The 25,517-nt window shown below is 39.5% G+C and overlaps 1 protein-coding gene across 1 annotated transcript in view; it reads right to left on the bottom strand.

The window, feature by feature from the left end:
• Positions 1 to 25,517, bottom strand: part of LOC148353674 (protocadherin-15-like) — a 350,912-nt gene that overhangs the window by 291,916 nt on the left and 33,479 nt on the right. The window contains exon 2 of the mRNA XM_088350828.1: positions 24,713 to 24,831. Coding sequence (XP_088206954.1) covers positions 24,713 to 24,803 — 91 coding nt within the window. The 5' untranslated portion in view covers positions 24,804 to 24,831. The remainder of the gene's footprint in view (positions 1 to 24,712; positions 24,832 to 25,517) is intronic.

Here is a 25,517-nt window from a genome sequence, read left to right as displayed (position 1 = left end):
GTGTGTTTGTATTGTTTGTCTAAATATAGCACGTAGTTAAAAAAATACTTTTCGTTTTTTTATGTTTTGGTCACCGGAAGCAAGATATTATCGGTTATCAGTATCGGTAAGAAGAAACTTATTGTAATCAAGTCTCTACGATTTTTTTTTCCAATTCTGTAAAGACCCATTAATACAATATTTGTATAATATAATATGAACATAGATAATATAAAATTATCTATGTTCATCAGTGTTGGCTAAACTAGATGTATGATAGCAGAACACACCATGAACAGAAACACAGATTTGCAGCATATAAATTTAGGGATTTGGGGATAACAATCGTTTTACTCTTTAAAAATCGGTTGTTCATATTTAATAGATGACAGGGATGTTTTATCAGGGAAAACAAGTGTTAAAGACAGAAAATGTAAACATGAACAAACTGGAGAGGAACTTGCACATCTCTTACTTCACTAAAGAAATAAGATCAGCCTTTCCTACAAAACATAAAAGGGATGTCAGAAATATATTTCCTTAATGTGGAACTTAAAGGGAATATAATAGTTCTCTCTGTGACATTCGATAAAAGGATGGTATATGATTTATTAACATATAAAACAATGGGAAAGAAAAAGAAAAAGCTGACAAGAAACCCAAAAATGGTCTCGAGTGTTGTACGTAGGGCTGCAACTGACAATTATTTTTATAACCAATGATTCGGTTGATTTTCTTTTTTGATTAAACGATGAATCTGATTTTATGAAAAATAGACAAAAATTCTCCTCAAGTTAAAGTTTTGGCCTGATTGAAAAATACTACACAAAGCAACATAATATGTTATGATATAAAAAATAAACTCAAAGCGTTAGTTAAATAGCTAAACATACATAAAAATGTATGCTATGCACCTGCAAATATGTAAGATACTTTTTTATAAAGTGCAAAAAAAAGAGGCAACATTGGAGAATGAGAGTACTTAGTTGGGTCAAGAGGACCTGGGGCATTTTTAAGATTTGTATCCTTTTGCACATGTGTACTTTTTAAATATGTTTTACATGCACTGAAAAGAGAAGCCTTCCAATTTCGTTATACTTGCATAAAGATAATTCATTCATTCATTCACGCATGCATCAAAATATGGTTTTGAGGCGCCATTTGCCAGACCAAAAAACAAATGATAACTTATAATAATGATAAGTTTTTAATAATCGGTTTTATCGATATGTTGATAAGCATTTTACTGTGTAGAGTTTGCATGTTCTCCCCGTGCTTGTGTGGGTTTCCTCCGGGCACTCCAGTTTCCTCTCACATTCCTAAAACATGCATGGCAGGTTGATTGGCCGGTCCAAATTGTCTTTAGGTGTGAATGAGCGAGTGTCTCTGTGTGCCCTGCGATTGGCTGGAAAGCAGTTCAGGATGTCCTCTGCCCACTGCCCGAAGATTGGCCATTTGACAGACCAAAGTGCTACTGCTGGTTCGTCGTTAGACCAAGAATAAGTCGCACGACAAAATGGTCTCTTCGCCCCCATGTGCGTTTAGCATCACAACAAAAGTGGTGAGTGGTGCATACATCGTGCGGCACAAAAACAAATGATAATCAAGTTTCTTGCCAACACTTTTAATAATTGGTTTTATCGATATGTTGATGCAGCCCTAGTTGTAAGCATTTTACTGTGTAGAGTTTGCATGTTCTCCCCGTGCTTGTGTGGGTTTCCTCCGGGCACTCCGGTTTCCTCTCACATTCCAAAAATACGCATGACAGGTTGATTAGCGGACAGCACGGCAGCGCAGTGGTTAGCGCTTGTGCCATGGGTACCTGTCGTGGGTTTAAATCCAGCTCCAGACTTCCTGTGCGGGGTTGGTATGTTTTCCGGGCACTCCGGTTTCCTCCCACGTTCCAAAAACATGCATTTCAGGTGAATTGGCCGGTCCAAATTATCCCTAGGTGTGAATGACCGAATGAGTTGTCTGTTCCTGTGTGCCCTGCGATTGGCTGGCAACCAGTTCAGGGTGTCCCCTGCCCACTGCCCGGAGATAGCTGGGATGGGCTCCAGCCCCCCCGCGACCCTAATGAGGATAAGCGGTACGGCTAATGAGATGAGATGAGATGAGGTTGATTGGCCGGCCCAAATTGTCCCTAGGTATGAATGAGCGAGTGTCTCTGTGTGCCCTGCGATTGGCTGGCAAGCAGTTCAGGATGTCCTCTGCCCACTGCCCGAAGATAGTTGGGGTGGGCTCCTGTACCCCTGTGACCTTACTGAGGATAAGCGGTTCAGATAATGATCATGGGGTTACTTGAGGGCCTGCTCCACTTCGTATCTACACTGCATACTCAAATCTTATACTTTATGTAAGCACGACGTGGAGGTTAAATGTAAACAAAACACAGCAGTGACACTGCTCCCTAGTGTAGTGGAGGTGCAACTGCCCTTGATTCTTTGGAAATTAAAAGAAATCCTTAAAGTCAAACACGCCCACGCCACACTTTGCAGAACCTCATGCCCCCCAGGCGAGCCCGTCCCACCATTTGAGAACCACTCTCTTAACAGTAACATAGAATGTGTAAGTTGCCCTCACAAAACTCACGAAAACTCCAACTTTCCTCCAATTGCCTGCTCTATCCTGTGGCCTTAACTGAAAAAGAAAAAAACTTTTTTAAGCGACCGATAAATCAAACTTCTTTCCCAACGGCATAGCCGAAGTTAAAGGACACCAAAGTTAACAAGCGATACGGTCCAGGAAGGGACATCGTTTCAATCAATCATGCACAGCCATGCAAAACAAGAGGAAGATACACAATCACAAAAGCCTTTAGTTCGGCTTTGTTGGCTGTTTATGAACAACCTGACGCTTTAAAAAAATGTGCTGGATTAATTTAAAACTTCTAAGAAATCTGAGTAATATAATGTTTATTGTTTAGATCAGGGGCGGCACGGCGCATGAGTGGTTAGCACGTCTGCAGCACAGTTCTGAGTCATGGGATCGAATCCACCTGTGCGGCATTTGATTGTTCTCCCCATGTTTACGTGACTTTCTTCCAGGCACTACGGTTTCCTCCCACATTCCAAAAACATGCAAACAATTGTCCGTAGGTGTGAATAAGCAAATGAGATGTCTATCCCTGTGTGCCCTGCGACAGGCTGACAACCAGTTCAGGGTGTCCCCTGCTTACTGCCCGAAGAAAGTTGGACCCTACTGAGGATAAGATGTTTAGATCCGGCGGTGGCAACCGTTTCTGGATCCCAGACCAGTTGAAAATCTGACTAGAGTATATTCTTATGGCCTGGTAGCAATAGTAAAATTAACAATGAAAATAATAACAATAATAATAATTTTTGGTTTGAACAATTGTATTGACACTTTCTACAGCAATTAAACACATACACAATTAAATTATATATTCTAACAATATGAGGTTTGAGCAATTTTTATCAACACTTTTAACAGCAATTAAACACATTCATAATTTCACCATATCATATTCTAACAAGGTTTCTGGAGGTAAAGTGAAAGTGTGACATTCTGCCTTTGGGAAGGAGGGATTTTTAATGGTTATTGTTCTATCTTCGTTATTCATTATAATACGGGATGGGGGGGGGGGGGGGGGGGGGGGGTTTAAGGGTTATTGATCTATCTTTGTTATTCATTATCCATTATCCGTTATCGGTCAGTTCATAATACGCTACAAAGCCTAGGAGCCGGGACACTTACTCTCAGCCAAAAGGCCATGCTAAGGTCCTAGCACTAAAGCCTTGCCTAAATCCACTTTGTAAACACCAGACTAAAATGGGAAACAGTTGACATAGAACAAGTATTTATCTCGTTATCACACTGTTTTTACTCACGGTACCACGTTGCTTTTGCTAATCCATTACGCATCCATCCACCCATTACCTGCACCGCTTATCCTCAGTAGGGTCACGGGGGTGCTGGACCCCATCCCAGCCATCTTCGGGCAGTGCGCAAGGGACACCCTCAACTGGTTGCCAGCCAGTCGCAGGGCTGAACCATTACCCATATTGCTCTATTGCAACATTGTATAACGTGTAAAAATAATTTAATGATGTGATACATTTGAATGCTTTTTCCTTTCTGACCTAGAATTCTAGTGGCCTATTAGTTCGGATTAGCGGTTTCACCGTTGCGATCTTGGATCAATTCTCGTTTTATCCAATGCTGTGCAAAAGAGGGCTGGGATGTTTGTTGGCTAATCAATGATAGCACACTTACAGTGATGTACTACAGTAAAACCTGAGAAAAATGCGTGTTTACATGAATAAATACTTTATAAGCAAAAAGTAAGGCATTTTTGTGGGGGTTCCTGTGCGGTACTGGTCTGCGGCCCGGTGATTACCGACCACTGGTTTAGATTTCAGGAGCAAAAAACAAATTGTTATATTGTCAAGTAATCCACTATCATATTAATCAGCAAATGTTTGTATAATCTATTACTTGTATGGAAAACTTTAAATAAAAAAATCTCACTAATATTTAAGCCACATTTTTTAAATTTCTTTTATTGTCCAATCTTAGCGGTGAAAATGCAATATAAATGTTTGATAAAAAGCCATTTTTGGGGAATAATTAAATGTGATTTCCTTTTTTTTTAATTCTATTTATTATCCTCAAAATTTCAGAACAAAATACAGTGGGACCTCGCTACTTCGCGGTTCCACGTTCGCGGGTTCAGAGCTTTGCGGGTCTAAAAAATAATAATAATAAAATAAAATAATCAAAAAATAAATAAATAAATACCCTTTTTTTTTTTGCATTTTTGAAGGGGTGTCGCTACTTCGCGGTTCCACATTCATGGGTTCAGAGCTCCGCAAGTCTAAAAAATAATAATAATAAAATAAATTAATAATAAAAAATAAAAAAAATCAAATTCACACCACAGTAAGTGGTGCTCCCAAGACCCTGGTGGTTAAGGGATTCATGAACCGTGAATGTTCAAATGTTAACAATACGCAAATATTTTCTCATATTTTGGGAAAAAAAATAAAAAACAGTTTTTCTCTGTATTTTAGATCAAATCAGTAACTGTTATTAAGAATTAAAACATTTTAGAATCAAATTTTAAAAGTTATGTTCTCATTTCATCATTAGGATTTTACTACTTGGGTCTCTTAAAATAATGACTAAGAGTTAGTGTATTATCGGTTTACATTCTTGACACATTATTTAAAGAGACAGTATGTATTATTTAGCGCCTCCTACAAGTAGTAATAAAAAAACATTTAAAAAAACAATATTGATTTGAACAAAACGCAAAAATACATGAACTATTGTATAAATGTGCATTTTTTAAAATACTAGTGGGTCAAGAATGTTTTATTTATTTTGCATAACATGAGGCTCATCCAGAGGGAGCTAACATGGTTGTCGGCCATCTACCCGTAGCCACAAAACCTAAAAAAATTGTCAAAGTGTGGGCAAAAAAAATTGAAGAAAGTTTGTGTTGAATATAGCGAAGCCGAAAAGTAATGAAGTTAATTTCAAGTTAAGAAACTGAGAAAAAGAGCCTCAATGACAATAATGGCCGAGCACCAACTCAACATAAGATAGAAACAATTTACCACTGGGAAACGCTTACTTAATTGTTTGCAAGGCCCATAATAAATCTCCATAATAAAGTCTCCAAAAAGTCCAGGAACTCTCTCTGAATGGTGCAAAAGCACATTACATAATCCTCGCACAAAAAAACATTTCATAGAGCCATGTCTAGGTAGGGGTCAATGATGCTTCATAGGACAATGCTATACAAACTAATATCATCTCCTGTTAATCACGAGGCAAGAAGAAATGCAATGGCAAAGTGTAGCCACCAGAGACCTGTGTCGGCATCATTTCAAAGCAGACTTGTTTTGAACCAATTCAAGCATTTACAAGTACTGTATTTCACCCAAAATCCAGCCAATTAAAAAAACAACATTAAAATGTAAGCGTTTTCAAGGATTTTAAGCACCCGTACGAACCCTGCATACAAGGCGCACTGGATCATAAGTTGTACTTTAACATTTTTGGCCAATTTGAGGTTTTTGGGTGCGCCTTACAGTCTAGAAAATACAGTAATTGTTACAATAGCAGATTGGAAATCCTTGTCATTTAAATTCCCATGTTGAGGAAATGGCGAGAATGGAAGCGGTTAGGGTCCAGACAGACAAGGCCTGGCAGAAGAGATGCGGGGGCCGTGTTGCCAGGCACTGGCTGCTCACGGGCAGATGGCGAGCGGCTCAAAACAAACAAGCAAAGTGTGTTACGGTGGGGGCGGGCTGAAGGGCTGAAGGGCCATGTAATCGGAGCATCATACTGAAAAATACCCACGTAGTTTGTTGCAGGTGGATTCCATTGGGCATTTTTAATTGTGCTCATCTCAATTAAAATCATCATTATAACAGCATCATAAAAGTGATGCGATTGCTTGTTTACGAGTGTTTTGTTGGGTCTGGAGAGTTTGAAGTCAAACATGAATTATTTTGAAATGTTTTTTGACCAATTATCCCATTTATGCATTCGGTGCCTTTGACAGAAATAGAACGGAAATAATATTATTTACATAGCTCCCGCTTGAGATTGTATAGCCTAGTGGTTTGGTCAAAGTGTAAAACTGCATTCAATCAACTGTTAGAATAAAAATAAACGTATACAGTGCCAAAAATAATTTTGTGTCCACTGTTTGTGAATTAATGTGTCATCTGTGATTAAAAAATGCAGGATAGGCTAATAAGGTAGGCTGAAAGATAAAGCAGAATACTGAAAAACAAAGCTAAACTTTTTGAGTAGTAATTATTTTACTTATCCGGCCTGCCAAAGAACTCATATCTACTCAGTAGATATCTGGTCCCAGAGCCAAACTTAGTTTAACAACCGTGGCCTAAGGGGACACTGTATTTTGTTTAGCGCCTCCTAGTGTTAAAACAATGCCTTAATTCAAGAATAAACACAAAATTGATTTGAATAATTAGCAAAAATACATGCTATATCATATATGTGTGCATTTTTTAAATACTCGTAGATTGAGAAATATGGATTTATTTTACATAAAATGAGGCTCACTTAGCGGGGGCTAAAACAGTTGTCTGCCGCCAGGCTGCAAAGGGTACCCTGAAAAACAAAACTCCTTGTGAAAGCCTGGGCAAAAAAATGAGACGCAAAATGGTGCAGTTTGTTCACATTGAGTCCCGTAAGTCGTTATTATCTTTTGTGCCTTTAAGCAGTCGGTTGTACTACACAATACAGAAACATTTAGTGGTCAAATATTACACAGTGTCTCTAAAAAACACACCTAGAGCTTCATGGCTAATCTGTGATAAGGGCTTATTTTATTAAAAAAAAAAAAACCTACATGAATAAATATTTGATATTTCCTAACATAAAGTGAAACTAATTCATGTATTAATGATTTGATTATTTTTTTTCAAATTATGTTTTTTGTAATACATGTTAGAACTGTTGATGAACTGAAATGTTAGAACTAGAGCGTTTTTTTTAAATTATTTTGCAGTTTTGTTTTTTTTTCAAATGTACTCCTTGCACTTTAAGAAAGTGTTGGCTTTTTAAAATTATAACTATAACTATGAAAGTAGTTTTCACCCCCAAAAACCTAATTTGACCAGTCACTCTCACCACAAAACTGAATTTGCAATTAAATGACTTTTACTACGTCCTTGTTATTATAGAAGAAGGAACTTTATATAAAGATAGTATGTCTATAGGTACATAGGCACCGATAACCAGGAATTATCATCAGTGCTAATAAAAACCTTACAGGTTCACATCGGGATTCAATACCAAGTCAGCGGAAGTGTCATACGACGACTTTACTACAATGAGGAATTATGTGTGGATAGTATTTTTTGGGGTATTTTAAAGCGATTACATATCGGAATTTAAGGGTATTTCTGTAAAAGTCTGTATCTTTAATCTGTGGTCTGTGCAGCCCTTTGAGACTCCTTGTGATAAGAGCTATACAAATAAACACGACTTGACATTACCTTTGAAGAAATATAGTAATAAATAAGATTATCTTTTTAAGGCAGCCACAAAACAACCTTATCACGGTACACAGATTTGCATTGTTACTTCCAGTATCGGCAGGTTTAGCAACAACAAAATGTCGATATTCTTTGGCAAGATGAAGTCTGATAGCAGCTAATTAGCTTATCACTATTGTGTTTGTGGCAGGTTAAGATTTAGAAGTCTATAGGTGAGCCCCTTCTTCCCCACAGGAGGCCATTTTCTGGATGGATGTTGCTCTTTATAGCATTTTCCTTCATCAAGCCAGGTTGGGAATTGGGTAATTTCACTGCCCTCTATTCAGTAGGTTAAACCACTTGGCAGCCGCCTCAAAGGGGTCAACGGGTCAGGAGGAGGCTGGCACTCACCCTTACGACAAATCATCCCTAATGGCCACCATTAGGACAAATGAAACAGTGTTTGTTTGGTTTGATTCTGGGCTGGGATTAACATTATTTAAATGTGATTTGTAATTATTGTATGTCGCACAGTAAATCTACATACCCATAAATATAAAAAAAAGAAAAACATAGTAAATCATGCCATAGTGTTTGGACAGTTTTGAGTAAATCAAAGTTGTGTGATTTTTTTTTGGGGGGGGGATCTTCCTGTTGTTACCTAGAGCAGAATTATTGCATTATTAATAATCAGACACTGTTGATTCATCATCTTTGTTGAAGCAAATTGTGTGTATTTTTTTCATGTTCAATTTTATTTCTTAATAAAATATAATTTGTATCTTATAAAATGGTTTCAAACACCCCTGCTTAAGTAATCAGAACTCATTTTGAACCACTATAGTTAAGATCCGCAGGAGAGCTGCAACAGCTTATGATCACAATCACAAATATAGAACTGGCTCATTCACACACGAATGTTCATATGCAAAATATCTATAAATGGAAAATTATTGATAAAATCATTTTTGGTGTATGTTAAAATCTACCAATCCAATACCGATACTCTCTTCTTGGAAATTCCATTGTAATTGAATACCTGAAAACCTATCCCTTGAGTTAGTTCATAATTACAATAAACACAGCTCAAAATTTTTGGCACTATCTTTTTTCTTAATTATTAAAAAAGTACATCAAAACCTTTTACAGTATAAATACAAATATGACAATTTATATTACAGCTCAATGGCAAAGAAAGCCAAACAAAAATATATCAGCAATGTAATAAGATAGAAATATGGTGCGTCAGATGTGTGTGAAAGCAGGGAGAGCAGGCTTGAGGGTTGGTTACATGTGAGTCAACAGTTGTTTGCAGATGACACTGCTTTGGTGTCTGACTGCATTGGACTGAGTGCGTTGGTATTAGAGTTTGACAGAGTGTGTAAAAGAAGGAAGCTTAAGGTGAATGCAGACAATAGTAAGGTCATGAGGTGTTCAAGAGGCGGTGAGGTTAGGTGGATTTGAGATTTTGTTGAATGATGTAAAGTTGCATGAGGTAGTTTTAAGTATTTGGGTTTGTATGTGGCTGCAGGTGGTGGTTTGGAGGAGGATGTGAAGAAAATCGAGTTTAAAGTTATAACCCATTAACAACATTATTTTTGGGACAGTGCCCGTAGAAAACCAGAATTTTCATATTTCATTTGTGAGGGCGGGGACGTGCTTCTTTCTTTCACTGACTTTTTTTGTTTTGTTTATCCACCCGTCACTATGCTTTGTTTCTTTGTGTCGAGCGGTTCTGCGCAATGGATTCAGTCATCCTCCAGTCTGTCCCCGAGCAGCAACACGGGCTGCGCTGCGTGAGAGGTGGATTAAATCCATCTCCCACACACGATACAAAGAAAAAGTAACAAAGAACAATGACAAGTGGATATATATATTCTTTAAGTCATCGAGAAAGAACCCAAGCCCGGCCAAATGTTAAGATTGACATTTTATGCTCGATCTGACCCAAATTTTGGGTTGGACTCAGTGGGGCTCTGATTCAGGCTTAAGATGACATTTCTATCCCTACCACCACTGATTTTATGTTTGAAATCGAACAGCAAATTCTATTATTTTCACTGGTGTAAATGTTTGCTGTTACAAGCACAGACATTAACCTAATTAGGCTCATATCTCAAAGCAACACTGCAACAAAAAAAGCTCAATAGGATGGTGCGCCCTTGAGGTAACCCTTATAACAGGAGCCATGTCGAATGAAGATTTCGTCTGCAACAGTTTTGCCGTTCCCTAGCGCCATTAGCCCGAGAATGCTCGCTATCGGGTCTGTCGGAATCCTCTTTCATATGCGGAGGCATCAGACATCAAAGGAGAGACCGCTGACGCCAAAGCGTCAAATCATTCGTGCCTGTGTGAAATTGAACGAATCGATGCAAAGGCGGTTTCTTTTAGCACGGCCTTTATAATGCCAGCATAATAGATTCTCCATCTCGCCGCTCGCCGATCATTACCCAAAGAGTTTCACCCGCGGGGGACTTTTGTCCCTAATTGCCTGTAGGTGCTTATTTGAAAAGGGCCAATTGGAATGACCTGTCAGGAGCTACAGGTTGTAGGAGGATGAGGGTATGCGGTCGTATTGATTCAGGCAGATGTATAGAGGGGCACATTAGTCCCTGCTGGATCATAGATTACAAAAAAACAAGGGCAACTAGAATGAATGAGTGCTAATCAGGGTCCATGTAGCGTACCCATTGGCTAACCAGATGTATGACCATACTTTATGTTAATATATACAATTTTTAACTAAATACTGATTCGAAATGAGTGTGAAATATCCTGAAAACAAATTGATTGAAGTAAGGTAGGCGATATTGGAAATATTAGTAGAGATGTGAATCAAGTAAATACATGGTAGTATCAATCAATATCAATACAATATGATACTATTTTGCCAGATCAACACAGCACATAGAATTTAGGCACAATTTTTTTAATCTTTATATAAGTACATTGCAAACATAAAAATAATAATAATAATAAATGAGGAAATATAATTATTTATATTTAAACTGTTTCAGAACAAAAGCCAAAGAGAGGAAACCCAAAAAAGCACAAATGAAACAATATTATACAACAATGTCAATTTTCACAATATTTTGTAATGCAAACAATTTACTCTGTTGCCATAGTGACAATGGATTTTAAGGTGTGTTTGTTTTTTTCCGTTCATGTTTAAATTTTGGGTTGTAGTTCATTAATCTTTGCTGGGTGATTTTTTTTTATTTTGTTAATGTAAAACTTGGTGTTGCCACAGTCGCTCTCGTTTTCCGCAGTTGGTAAAAAAAGTCCCCACCGGCTGCGCTCTTGTTTGCCTTTTTCGTTTTTAGCTACTGGTAGGAGTGGGAACAAAGATATGGCCCTCTTTTCTGCTAGGCAGGCAGAATGTAGCAGCTGGCTAGGTCTTGCCTGGCAGTCACATCATCCGGCATTAATTGAGGCTAGGTTCACACTGCAGGGAAATTGGTGGAGTAGAGACGTATCAATCCCAAGATAATATTATCAATTTGATCCAAGTACTTGTAAGTACTAGTATTGTTAATATCAATATTTTGATCGATCCGCCCATCCTTAGTGTGAAGCAAACTTAAGGACTTGCGGACTCAGAGACAGTTTCTTTTCCAGAGCTATCACCATGCTAAACAAATACGCAAGACTGTGAAAAAATATATATCTTGCCTGTTGTATTGAAAAATGGGTATTCATAATTTGTTGCTGCTGCAAGATTTTTACAATGCACTATTTCTCATTGCACGATTATTATGCGTTAAAAAAAAAAAAACGCTCACAATTTAAGCCAATCTCCCAGCACTACCTTGTAAATATGTTTGCCTATTCCTCCTGACATTATTTCTTCCTGTTTTCCTTGGTAAGTTTTTATCTTGTTTATCCTAGAGTGCCATCATTAGTCTTGTTGCAAACAATATTTACTATGATGTTATCCATGACAACAAATATTACAGAGGTTCCCATTTCAGATTAGATTTTTTGAGTTTTATTTTCATAAAATGTAATTAATTCTAAATATTATTAATGTTGAGATAAGTGTGTCTTGTATATTATTTCAAATCCACCAAATGTCAAGAAACGGAACAGGATGAGGACCCACAAGCTTTATTTTACGGGAAATGGGGGCAGTAATGCACGTTAACCCAAAACGCCGTTGATTCGGCGATCGTTGGGCGGAAGAAGTAAGGCAGCAGTCTGGCGTGGAATGACAGGAAGCCAGAGGCCAACAAGATCGATACCAATTGCATGAGCAGATATCGGACAGATGGGGTCGATACCGGACAGAGAGGATTCATATCAGGCATTGGAGACTAGAGTCCGATAACAAGCAGGACGAGATAGATGGAACGATACCAGACACAGGAGATCGAAATTAAACAGAACAAACCAGCCGAGAACAAAACTGGAGATCGATATAAACCAGGACAAAATAGACGGGAACGATACCGGACAGGAAACACAAGCAGGAATCCGGACAGAGTCAAAACCCACGTCCTGCGGGAGCAGAGGTTCGTTGACTGACTGACAAAGGTTGAGTCAGAGCACTGAGCTTAAATAGAAGGGAAACCAATCTGTCAATGAGCCACAGCTGGCGCCACACGGGCGGGGCCAATTGGGCGCCATGGTAACCGTGACACCAATATTATCAAGCAAAGAAAAGTTTGTAACACTAACCATCCTTGTTGTCACTTTGGCATGTCTGCCATCTAGAGGAGATTTGTGATTTTGAAGCAAATTTGGATGTGTATTGACCTTTTGCACAGACATCATCCAACAAAATGACGACACCATGCTGGATGGCAATAGGCGAAAGTAAACATTGGACAAGGGCAGTAAACGTTAAACAACAACAGCAAAAACAGCTATACTAATCAACACCATTGGCAATGACTAGTCAAACGAATACTGTGCAGCTGTTATATGAGGTGGCTCACCTCGTAAGAAATTGCAAAAAGCGCTATTTAGAGAAACAGAGGATAAAATTAGCTAGCAAGCAATACTGTCCTCCTCCTGACATATTCACATATCTAAACAAACCATCTACTCTGCCTGACTTCAGTCCACACCATCTGTAACACTACATTGTAAATAGAGTACCCCCATATAACAGTGCTGATCTAAAAAGTTATGGATGCTCACAGTTATTCATAGCTGGCACCTGTTACTGTGCTTTGTTTTGACGTCAAATGCATCCCCGGTGTTCCCCTCGCGCGAACGTTACTAAAACGACTCTTTCTAAATTCTGGGGGAATGTAATAGAACAGTAAAGCGCCTTGTATCGAAACTACTTTTAAGCATGTTGAAATTAGAGAAATTACGTTTCCATCAGAACGTTCTTCTCTCATTTTAGCCATTGATAATTCAGCAGTTCATTTTTTGCGTAATAAACTTTTTGGTAGAGCACATAACAGTTTTCAGTACATGTGACCTTTACTGTTAAATTACTGTTTATTGAATCCCTGGCTAATCACAAAAGTAGTTAGTCATGACAACGCTGACACAGCTATTTAGCACTAGCTAACTTATCATTTTTAGTGTCTTTGACAAGACTCGTACCTACTTAACATACAATTGCTCGAAAATACATCAAATGTACTGTTTGCTGCAAATTCTAGAGAACTTCAGGGCTGCCAGTGTTGCGCCTTGGCACAACTCGAGTTATTTTGGTCTATTGGCAGATAAACATCGCAGTCTTTAAAAAATATACATTTCTTACAACCTTGCACAGCAATAAATCACCATCGTAGAGAGTGTTGGTTATATTCGTCCTTTTTAATATTTGTTTGAACTCAAATCCTAATTCAAGTGCTGACAGCTAGGGCTTCCCTGTCGTCTAGCATGGATGTCATTCACGTGCAAAGGGTCAATAAAATTTATTTCAAGTAACATGTATATTGTACATGTATTGAGATGTTTTTTCAAATAATCTAGCAGCAATTAGACCAAAACACTTTTTTCAGGTTGTAATTCTTAGAAAGTAAAGTCAGCCACTAGAACATCATGTAATTTAGAAATGTAGTTGATCCATCGCTGGTGAGCTGTTTTTAAAGCCTGTCCGCAGGCTACACTGATGTTTTTAAGGGGATACCCGGTGCTCGCGGGCACCACGTTGTAGACCCCAGCTCTAAATAATAACAATGTCCTTTTAAGGAGCCATTCAGTGTGGTCACAGCCCATTGCTGTAAAAGAGCAATGCAAGATGATTTATCCATCTTTTACTTCAGATTTCATGTACACCACGGTTTGAAATTTGAGTATGTAATCGTGGCACCCGAACATGACCCTCAATACACCTTCAGCCCCTACATTGTTCATCTACACACAATCCTTTACTGAGATTCTCCAAACTCTCTGTGCGCTCAGTGCTAACCAAGAGTTCGCCCCATCCCTCATCCTCACTGCCCTGGCGCCTGATTACAAGCCATCGAGCGTCAGATTAAACCCCATCCGCTGTCAATCCGACGCTCCCCCACTTCTTTTTCGCTCCAGCCAGATGCAGGCGGCACATCTGGCCTCTAATCAGAAAATGCCCAAAATAGCTGACCATTGTGGGTCAGAAGAAGGAGTGTGCACAGAGAGCCCGGCCCCATGGCGGTCACATGGCAGTGTGCCCATAGGAATATTGACTAATCCACACCCTACACTCTCATAAACACTTAAATCCGTTATGTGTTTGCATGCGGATTAGGCGTCGGTAGGGATTTTCACAGGCGATGTATGGGCGCTTTACATCTGGCCTCTGCGCTCCAGATTGATGCATTCTTCTTCTGTGACCAATCGTGCGAGACCAGGTTGTCTACGCTTGTGGGCATGCATTATGAATGGTCCGAGGCGAGGTTTAAGTATGTCTGTAAAATTCCCAGAATGAGATTACAAAATCAAAGTCAAATCGAGAACATGAATGAAGGAAAGGATTACTCATGATATGAGGTAGTGACAACAAAAGCAAATGAACACAAAATTGTTTTGCTCTTTTAGATAATCGGCGCGAATCATAATCAAAGGTTATAGTCGCCTTTGAAATCAAAGTACTTGCTCAATATCGATACTATCTGTCATGAATATTGATTTGCATCACCTGTACCCACTCATTTGGCGCCAGCGGCTGCGGGCTACCTGATTGGGTCCCTGTCCATTTTTTAACCCAGTCCTTTCACTCTCCGGTTGTCAGTCCGTCAGCGAACCTCCGTTTCTATAAAGCAAGCACTTTGACCCTGACTCCCGCCTGTCCCGTTTTTGCACCCGTTTTTCCACCCGCCCATTCCTGATCTCCCCGTTTGCCTCCGGCTCTGACCTGTTATTAATCCCGACCACGTTCGCTCTCCCGTCCCGGCCTAAGACCCGTTTTTGATCCCGACCACGTTTCTCTCCCGTCCCGGCTTACGACCTGATTTTCATCCCGACGACGTTTTTCCTCTCCTGTCCGGCTATCGACTTGTTTTTCCGTCTTTGACACCACCATCTCCCGCTTCGGAAGATCCACTTCCGTGTTTGGATAACGATGCGTGTCCGGATCGCGGGCGCTACCCTTCCTCTTTCTATCAACAAACTTGTGAGAAACGTTACGCGATTGGGTCTACCCTTTGTTCAGGACGTGACACTATCAATCTTTAGATCAATCTGTCCACCCCCTATTGCTTGAATCTACGACATCCCAACTAAGACTCACCAAGGTAATGACGGCCTTATTGCAGAAAGACAAGTTCCATTAAGTCCTAGCAGGTCATGCCAGTGTTAAGTGGAAAGTGGCATGCTGAAAAGTGGCTAAATGTCAGCAAGTGACAGTCACGCGATATGACAGATGTGTGCATTTTGACATTGTCATGTCATCCTTGCACTTTGCCTCCTGTCAAACCTTTTTGGCGCAACGCATCGAGTCCCTTTCCTTACTTAAAGATAACATTTGTTCAAGATTAAAGCCAAAAAAAAGAAAAATTGCTCATTTGCATATGCTCTCGTGTTCCCTGTCAGACACAAGAAAAAGGTGAAATAGCTTCAGAAACTCAATTAAGCACCCACGTATGCAGCTGCTGCACTTGCGCTCCAAACAATTGAAGTCATTCATGTGACAGTAGTGAAAAAGGTAATAGTGCGAGAATAAAGTGAGGGGGAACACGCTAAATGTCATAATCGAACGTCATATGAAAAAAAAGTTAAAAGTCAAGCAAAAAGAAAGTCTATTGTTTGATAATGAAACTCTAAGTGTGCGAATAAGAATAATAAAAACCTCTAATAAGGCCAACAGTAGGCCTAAGTGAAAATAATCCTTATTTGACTATGATAATAACTGTAATTGTGACTGAAAATTTGGATACGATTTTACGATTAAGCCACTTCAAGAGGTATTATTACACAATTGCTAAGAAATTGCTAGTAGGTCTCCAACTGCAACACAGACCAAGATCTGGTAGCCACAACTGGCATTTTTGCTAAATAAAACATCAAACCCAAAAACTGACAACACTGCTCAACCAAACTTTTGTAGAGGAAGCCGGTTCTGACTGTTGTCATGATAAATTTTTACTTGACAGCTAGGAAGAATGTACATGGTCAAACTCCTTGAGGAGTCTCCGTCAAATAAAACTAAACAAGGCCTTAGAAACCAATGCCATTTTTGACAACGATTTAGCAGTTTATCGCCAACCACATTTTGATCGCCAATTGTCACCAGTGTTGGGATTAACACGTTACAAAGTCAATTCATGTTTAGTTTTATAGCTCATAATAACAAGAAGTCTCAAAGGGCTGCACGGACTGCGGACTGTTGCCGACTAAAACTATTATTACACCATCCCCTGATCTAAAACCTATATGAGGGCAAAGGAAAACTCAAAACATTAGAGTGAGGTAAATGAGGAAACCAGGCTGAAAGGGATGTTGCAACGGCACCATCAAACAATACACAGACATAGTCAACATAAAACATTGGTCATTCATAAGCTATAGCATGTAAGTGTTTTTAAGCCTAGATTTACACAGTTCCACTGAGGTTACAGATCAAATCTCAGAGGGCAGAGAATTCCACAGCAAAAGGGCCTCAATAGAGAACACTTTCGAACTTTCAGATCTCTTCTTGGCTCTAGGAATAAGGGAACGAGTTCCTGGGACACAATTCATTTTTCTGTAGCGAGAACCCAAACGCGTATTTACTAAAATGTTGAAAATCTACAGTCATTTCAAAATGTTGTGTTGTGTCCGCTACTTAGTAAAAAGAGAGCATTAATTATGACACCCTCTGATTGCAAAGTATTCCTTCTTTGGTCACAATGTAGCATAAAAACCCTTGATCTGCCAACAACATCAACAGGGTAGGTCGGTTTGTATTTAACTACAAAATAAAACTGAATATGGCACATTACAAAGGAGCAACATTTTTTCCCACCTTATATACGCACGTATAAGCCGTATTTGTCATGCTCCAGTCATTTGCCCGCTAATTACCCTCACATGCGCTCACTCTTTCAGCCCCATCTGTCACTCGTTCCATAATTACCCTTCTTCCTATTAAAGCACGTCGTTCTCGTTCACTCCTGGTCAGTCCGTCAGCGAACCTCAGCACATGCAAGGCAAGCACTTTTCGACTCTGGCTCCCGTTCTGATTCCGACCTGTTCCTGTATCCTACGTGAATCCGTCCCTGTTTCCTGTATCAATCCTCTGTCCCTGGCTACCCGATCGCCTGCGGTTACCGGACTTGCTTCCGATCCACGACCATACTTCATTCTCCTGTCCCGGCTACCCGACTTGGTTCCGATCCCTGACCACACGTATGCTGTCCTGGCTTCCTGACTTGCTTCCGATCCACGACCAAGCTCCGTTCTCCTGTCTCCTGTCTCCTACCCCACTTGCGACCTGTCCTTGGTCGCGAGGGCTTCCTACTCCTCCTGCCCAGCGAGCACCAGATCGCTGTCTTTTTCCTGTCGCACTGACTTCCCCGATCCCTTAATAAAGCATTGTGTAAAACGTTACTGCCTGTTAGGGTCGTGACAGTATTTACAAATATAATATGAAATACTCAAATCAGCTGTCTGTTTATATGTGCATATTTGTTTGTGTGTCACCAGTAGCGAATGGTATGCATGTGGGGAGGGGGAGTGGCTTATACAGGAAAATTAATAACAAAATTGGGCTAAATTTGAATTGTAGTCGTTTTTCCAATTCACCATGCATGGAAGAAAACAGAAAAAAACGTCTGGGACAGTACCCTGAAATGGAGAAGGAAATGTTCGAGTTGTTTGAAGCCCAGAGACAAAACAGATATTGAATGCCCCGATTAAATATTAATTAGCAAGCTCTCAAGATTCCACAAAGCAAGATATATAAAGGTTACACTGCTTCCACATGTTGAAGTGCAGGTTTTCTTCTATATCTTTTATTATGTGGCTAACTTAAAGCAGTTTTGGGGGGTCGGCTTCAATGCGAATACATACTGTAATTTGTAACTGGATAGTTACTTTCAGAGTAATGCGCTGCTTTTGTGTGTCAGAAATCTGAAGAGTAAGTGATTTACTTTTTCTATGAAGTAACTCGTAACTGTAACTAATTACTGTTTTGTTTTTTGTTTTTCAGTAACATGACAAACAATGGTTGTCACTGCCCAAGTCCAGCAGTTTTCGGTCAACAACCTGCTACAGTGGAACCTCGGTTTTCAAACGCCTCTCAGTTCGAACAAATTGGAGTTCGACCAAAAATTTCAAGAAATTTTTGCTTCGCTGTTCGGTCAAAAATTCGGAGTTCGAACGCCGGTAATGCGTGAGTGCGTACGCTTGAGTGCGATGCTGAGCGGCGTACGGGTGTAGATCCCCCCACCCCTCGTGACCAACTGTTATCACGTGCGCACTTGCCTCTTTTTGCTTTCACTTTTAATATCGGTGAACGAAGTGTTTTAGCCCCTAACTATGCCTCCGAAGAAGGTCGGTGCAAGCAGGACAGGTGAAAAACAAGAGTTGTTCGTACAACTATTGTATTTAAGAAAGACATAATAGCTAAATATGAAAGAGGTGTGCGAGTTTCCGATCTTGTTAGGGAATAAGCATGCGCCTTCTGCTGACCACCATTAAGGTAAGAAATCCTATTCATAATTCTTTTCTTCATCTTTTTTTTTTTTTACACGTTCATGTTAGTGTAATCTTTCGTACGGAAGATTACGCTAACGCGAACGTACGATTAGCCTGGGTTAGCTTTATGATTAGGTTGAACATTCAGGTAAACATTCAGGGTGTTGGAACTGAGCCCAAACTTCAGGGTGTTGGAACGGAGCCCCCTTTCCAATGAAGCGCTAGCCACTTGTGGTGCTAAATGACTTGTAAACGACCTGATTTTTTTATTTTTACACGTTCATGTTAGCGTAATCTTTCGTACGGAAGATTACGATAGCGCGAATGTACGATTAGCCTGGGTTAGCTTCATGTTTACGTTAAACATGCATGGTAAACATCCAAGGTGTTCGAACGGATTCAAACGATTTACATTATTTTTAATGGGAAAAATTATTTCGGTGATTGAACAAATCGGTTCTCGAACAGGGTTCTGGAACGGATTATGGTCGAGAACCGAGGTTCCACTGTACAGGGTTTTTACTCCTTTTATGGCCAACTTCAAGCCCTTTTCAAGCACTTACAAGGCAGGTTATTCAATTTTTCCATTCCCTTCAAATGAACTAACCATGAGTAATCAAAATAACATTTTTTTGTTGTTGACTTTGAAAACTAAAATAAAGTTCCTATTTTGTTGCAAGCACATAGTTGCTATTCTGAGCTGTACCTAGGTATGAGCTATGATCTTTTAGTGTCAACGGGCCGCTATTAACTGACATAAATTCTGCCTCAACAATGCTTGCGCAGCTTGGCTACGTCACACTTGATTACAAACACGGGAAGGGGTCTGTAGGGAAATAATTAAATAATTTTGAGGAGTGCACAAACGTCCCTAAATCCAACAAAGCGCAAAACCAAAACTATAATAAAAGAAATAAAATGGGAAATGCTAGCTAAAACATAAACATGTAAGACAAAACAAAAATGTAGTGTCAAAAATACTTCACTCAGAGGTAGGTTCAGAGATTTGGGGTTGCTGAGCTGGTCGCGGGGGGGGGCTGGAGCCCATCCCAGCCATCTCCGGGCAGTGGGCAGGGGACACCCTGAACTGGTTGCCAGCCAATCTCAGGGCACACGGGGACAGACAACTCACTCGCTCATTCACACCTAGGGACAATTTGGACCGGCCAATTCACCTGAAATGCATGTTTTTGGAATGTGGGAGGAAACCGGAGTGCCCGGAGGAAACCCACGCAAGCACGGGGAGAACATACAAACTCCGCACAGGAAGTCTGGAGCTGGATTTGAACCCACGCAGGAGGTTCCCATGACATGAACTGTGCCGCACATGCGCTAACCACATGCCCTAAATCAGTTCAATATTTAAAAAATTAAAATTGTTTCTTATTTTACAATGGTTATGTAGATCTGTGAATATTTTAATTTATATATTATCTATTTTTCATGAATCCCCTGCAAAACATATACAATTACTAATTACTAGATAATTTGGTGCATAATATTTATTGTTATTGATAAAATATAATTCAAAACAAAGAAATATCTGAGGAGCCAAGACGAAATTCCCAGTTTTCTAAATAGAGCTGCCCTCTTGGGTGCAACCAGTAGGGGGCAGTGACACTTCACATAACAAAGCCATAATGACAAGGCACCAGAGCAGGGGTGTCGGCATCATATCACACACTTTTTCAAATGTCTTTATTTATTTATTGCATGGTTGATAGCAGGGGTTGTGAACCTTTTTGACTCAGAGAGCCATTAAAGTAAAATATTTTGATTTTTGGGGAGAGCCACGCCATATATTTTCAGACAAAATTCAACAAAACCACTAGACCTGCTTTTCAGACAAAGCTTATTCCTCAGGAAAATTTATTTCACTTTGTGACATTTATTGATATAATAAAATCTGTGAAATAATAATAATTATGCCAGCAGAGCCTGTGTCCCATATAAGTACACCCCTTAGAATTAGTGTAAAGCCCGCAGTTCCAAAAGAATGTTAAGGCTCATTTTGACCACCATCATTGTCATAAATAATGGGTTCAAGGTGTGATCAAAGTTTTTTCTGTAAAAATGTCGCAAAATTCTGCAAAAAAGTACTCCACATATTTACCTTTGTCGCAGACGGCGCAGAGCATAAGACAGGATGCTGTACTTGCGATACCGCTCACCCAATCAAATACAGTGGTACCTCTTTATACGAGCACCTCTTAACACGAAAATGTTGGTACAATAGTTTCTTTTGACAAAACTCTATCTTACTATATGAAGCACAATCCAGCTCAGGAAGCAGTTCCAGAGGCTAGAACTAGAGACCACAAGAGACAACTACAGACGGCTCGAGACCTCCCACCGCTCGTGACTGCTTACCGCCAGCATCAGCTTACTCAGTTTGAGTGTACAAACTACTACAGACAAAAATAAAGATTCTTGCTGTTGAAATGTTTTACGTGTATGTTCATTTAAAGTTAAAATAACTTTCATTCTATGTGTATGGGAAGTGTTTATGTATCATCAACAGTCTTTTAATCTCATACCTGTCAACATCCGCCAATTGCTCCCATTACTAATTATTGCAAATACTCCATATTAAATGCGAATAAACCTAATAAACGCAAAGACAGACTACGTTGAATAGCACGACAGTATTATATATTCCCCATCTACGATGAAGTTGTTGTCTGCAACCAGTAGCCAAGATGATCTGGATTAGAGCCGAAATGGGCAAAACCAAATCCAGTATAAAAATTGCTATACAGCATACACAACATAAAATGATCAAACAAACGTATAAAATACATGGAAGACGTATACGTCGACAGGCATGCAATCTCAGTGACTCCTTCTTGCAACCCCTCTCCCCCTTTCCTCCACAGCATGCACACACATTCGTAATAAACTTACATTTTATTTCATTAAGTCAAGTCATGTTTTTTTGTATAGCCCTTAATCACAAGGAGTCTCAAATGGCTGCACAGACCACAGACAAAAACTATGCACACAATGCCTTCATCACTTCAGAAAAATACACAAGTATCCTTGTTTTTCAGTATTTTGTGACATTTTTACAAAGAACCTTGCTTGTGCCTTCTTTTAAAACCATTATCCATAAATAAAAGGACAGTCGAAATGAGCCCCAACAATCTTAAGTAACTGAGGGAGGGAAACACGTTATAACAAAACGTAATTTATTTAAACAACAATATAGCTTAGCTTGTGGGTAATTAGCATCGATGTATCTCTAGCTGAACCTTTTTCAAATGAACAAGGTTGAGAATTGTATGTTTTATACTTACCAAAAACAAAAAAAATACACTATTTTTCCAAAGACAAAATAGCTTAGCTTCAATCTATCACTAATTAGCATTTATGTTGCCAATGACAAAACAACTTAGCTTCAAGCTAACACTAATTAGCATTTATGTTGCCAAAGACAAAATAGCTTAGCTTCAAGCTAACACTAATTAGCATTTATGTTGCCTGAATCTAAATATTAAAATATCATCTTATTTATCTCATTAACTTATTTTTTCATATTTTAGTATTATTCCGATGTGTTTTTAGTTATCAGGAATATGGATTTTAAAGCTTTTTACGTTTCACTTGTACGCTTTTGGGAGGATGGTAATGGACTTATTAGTTTTAAATTATTTATTATCGAGAAAATTCTCTTGTTACACAGGTACTTCGAGATATGAGCACAATCTTGGAACGGATTACGCTTGTAATAAGAGGTACCACTGTATCTGCTGTTAGCAGTCTTGTTCTCTATCTACTCGCAAATTGTCTGTTTTTCACCAACAATGTAATATCATTGTCAGTACGAAGAGTTCAACGTGATTATGTGTTCCCACACACTGAATTTCCCTCTATTGATGTTGGAGTGGTGCCATTAAAAACTATTTAACGATAATACCTGACGGCAGCCCTCAAGAGAATAATTATTTTGACTTTTTCCGTTTGGCCTTAATACCAGCTTATAAACAGGTTTGGTGAGTATGGGAATAGATGTAGCGTTATGTAATTAGGATATCTAAACAATGTAACTGCTATCTGTTACAGTTACAGAAAAAAAGACCCAATCAAATCACAGGTACATTTAGTTGAACTAATAATTACGTCACAGGATTACAATTGTATTTAAAACTACATTCACATATACATAATGTGCCGATACACAAATTGTCTCTATTATAATTCAAATGACTGACTTTGGAGAGACAGAGAAATGAGGCACGCACATCACAGTAATGTCCGTATCTGTTGCGCAGATTGTACAGACGCTGTGTTGCAGGTTAGATCACTTCTTTTTGTCTGTATTTTATTCCTCCTTCAATGTAGCACTCATTTTGTTGTATTGGCATGAGCCTGCAGTTTTGTGAGGATAGCGCATTTGCACTCAAGTGATCTATTCAGGAACATCTAGTAAATATGATTGTTTTCTCTATGTAATTTGAAGTTAATTGGTGTTTAAAATCCTTATACGATTACTGTTATATTGTGAGAATGTTGTCACGATTTGCTCATTGCTCTCACCTGCGCTCACTCGTTTAGTCCCAGCTGCTGCTCGTTTCCAGATTGTTTCCCGTTATTTCTTCCCCATCTTTCTCATTCACTCCTGGTCAGTCCATCTGCGAACCTCAGCGCATGCAAGGCAAGCACTTTTGACCCCGACCTGTTACCTGTATCGATCCCCGATCCAAGCTCCGTTCTCCTGTCCTGGCTACCCGTACCCTGATTGTGTTTCCTGTATCGATCCGTGATCCAAGCTCCATTCTCCTGTCCCGGCTACACGTATGCTGATTCTGTTTCCTGTATCGATCCCCGATCCAAGCTCCGTTCTCCTGTCCCTGGTACCCGTATCCTGATCCTGTTCCCTGTATCGATCCCCGATCCCTGACTTTCGCCTTGTCCCGGCTGCCCGACTTGTTCCGATCGCCGACCACGCGTCATTAGCGAGGGCTTCCCGCTCATCCTGCCCAGCGAGCACCAGATTGCTCTCGTTTTCCTCTCGCCCTGACTTCCCCAATTCCTTAATAAAGCATTGTGTAACACGTTACACATTTGGGTGTACTGCCTGTTCTGGTTCTGACAAGCCTAGTAAATGTGGATATTCAAGAGGTTTGTCATCCCCACTTTAAACAAACTAAAACTTGTACACAAGACATTCCAGAGTTTAGAAAATGTTTTACAAAAAAGAACACGTTTGTTTAAAATATTATTTGGTTCTTAATGTGCTTGTAATGTGCACTAAAACAGAGCCTACCATGCACAGTAACACTGAGGACTCTATTCTAAACTATGTATATCAAGTGGTTACAAATGTAAGCACTTTTTTTAGGACTACAAGCAACTACCTGACATTGATTTGCTCCATTTTTTATAGTAACATTGTCCATTTATCTGAAACAAAATTCAGTAATTGTATTTATATTATGTTTCTATTATGTCTTTTTTTAACATATTTGGTATTGTAATAATTCACAATTAATCGTCAATGATCAAGTTACATTACTGCAGTACAATGGTATTCTGATTATGTTACTGAAAGCATTATTCAACAGATAACTAGTAGCTGTCGGATTCTATTTTAAAGTAACCTTAAACCAACCCTGCTCATACAACATAATGTCGAAATATGTGACCCTGCAATAATCAAAGTAACATTCTTTGACAAGATTTTCCGGTCTTACCGTCTGTGTCAAGGCCCCAGACGGCGTTTAGCCAAGTCAAGATGACCATTCCTGTCGCCAGCCATCTGATAAAGCGCCGGCCTCGTCGCATCTTCCGTCAAGCCTTATTGCCTGCCAACCTGCAGGGGAGAAAACAGACAGACTTTTTTCTTTTTCCATTCTAGTCTCATCTCAAAAACGCTTGCTTGAAACGGACAAACATCTCCCTTCCTTCTGTGGGCTGTCACTTTCAGTTTGAAGCACGCCGGACTGAGAGAAGACGCTGGCAGTCTCGGATAAACCTACAGTATTAGTTCCGCCTCAAACTTGATATTTCTGCTGCATTCATCTCTTGTGATGCTTTTACTGCAGCAACGCTTCATCAGTTTTTGAGTCAAAGGGGGGTGATTCAGTATGGTAGGCAAATTGAGATGCATGCTCAGAATAGTTAAAGTCTGGATAAAGGCATAGACAAGGGGATTCAAAATATCCGCCCCACGGGCCACAATAGGCCCGTCAAGCATACCTGTAAACCTGTACGTTTTTGCCGTACAAAGTAAGTTTACTATGCATTTTAAGACGTGTACGGAAACACGCAAATTTTTCATTTATGGGTACCATCCGGTAAACACCGACTATCATGAAACAGCAAATCAATCAAGTCTAACGAGTTCGCCGCAGTAGCCTCAATCTCGGTATCGTTTTTTTTCGTTGCGAACGAAGCGAGCGGTTTGATACTACTGTGCGCATACGTCTGCCGCCTGGGGATTTCCCATCATGCATCATTCAGAAAAAAAAAATGGTGTAAGAATTTTTTTGTACGGGA

Source organism: Urocampus carinirostris, chromosome 13 (genome assembly GCF_059441175.1).
Source record: "Urocampus carinirostris isolate Australia breed hairy pipefish chromosome 13, RoL_Ucar_1.0, whole genome shotgun sequence".
NCBI lineage: Eukaryota > Metazoa > Chordata > Actinopteri > Syngnathiformes > Syngnathidae > Urocampus > Urocampus carinirostris.
This window is presented reverse-complemented; position numbering and strand designations above follow the sequence as displayed.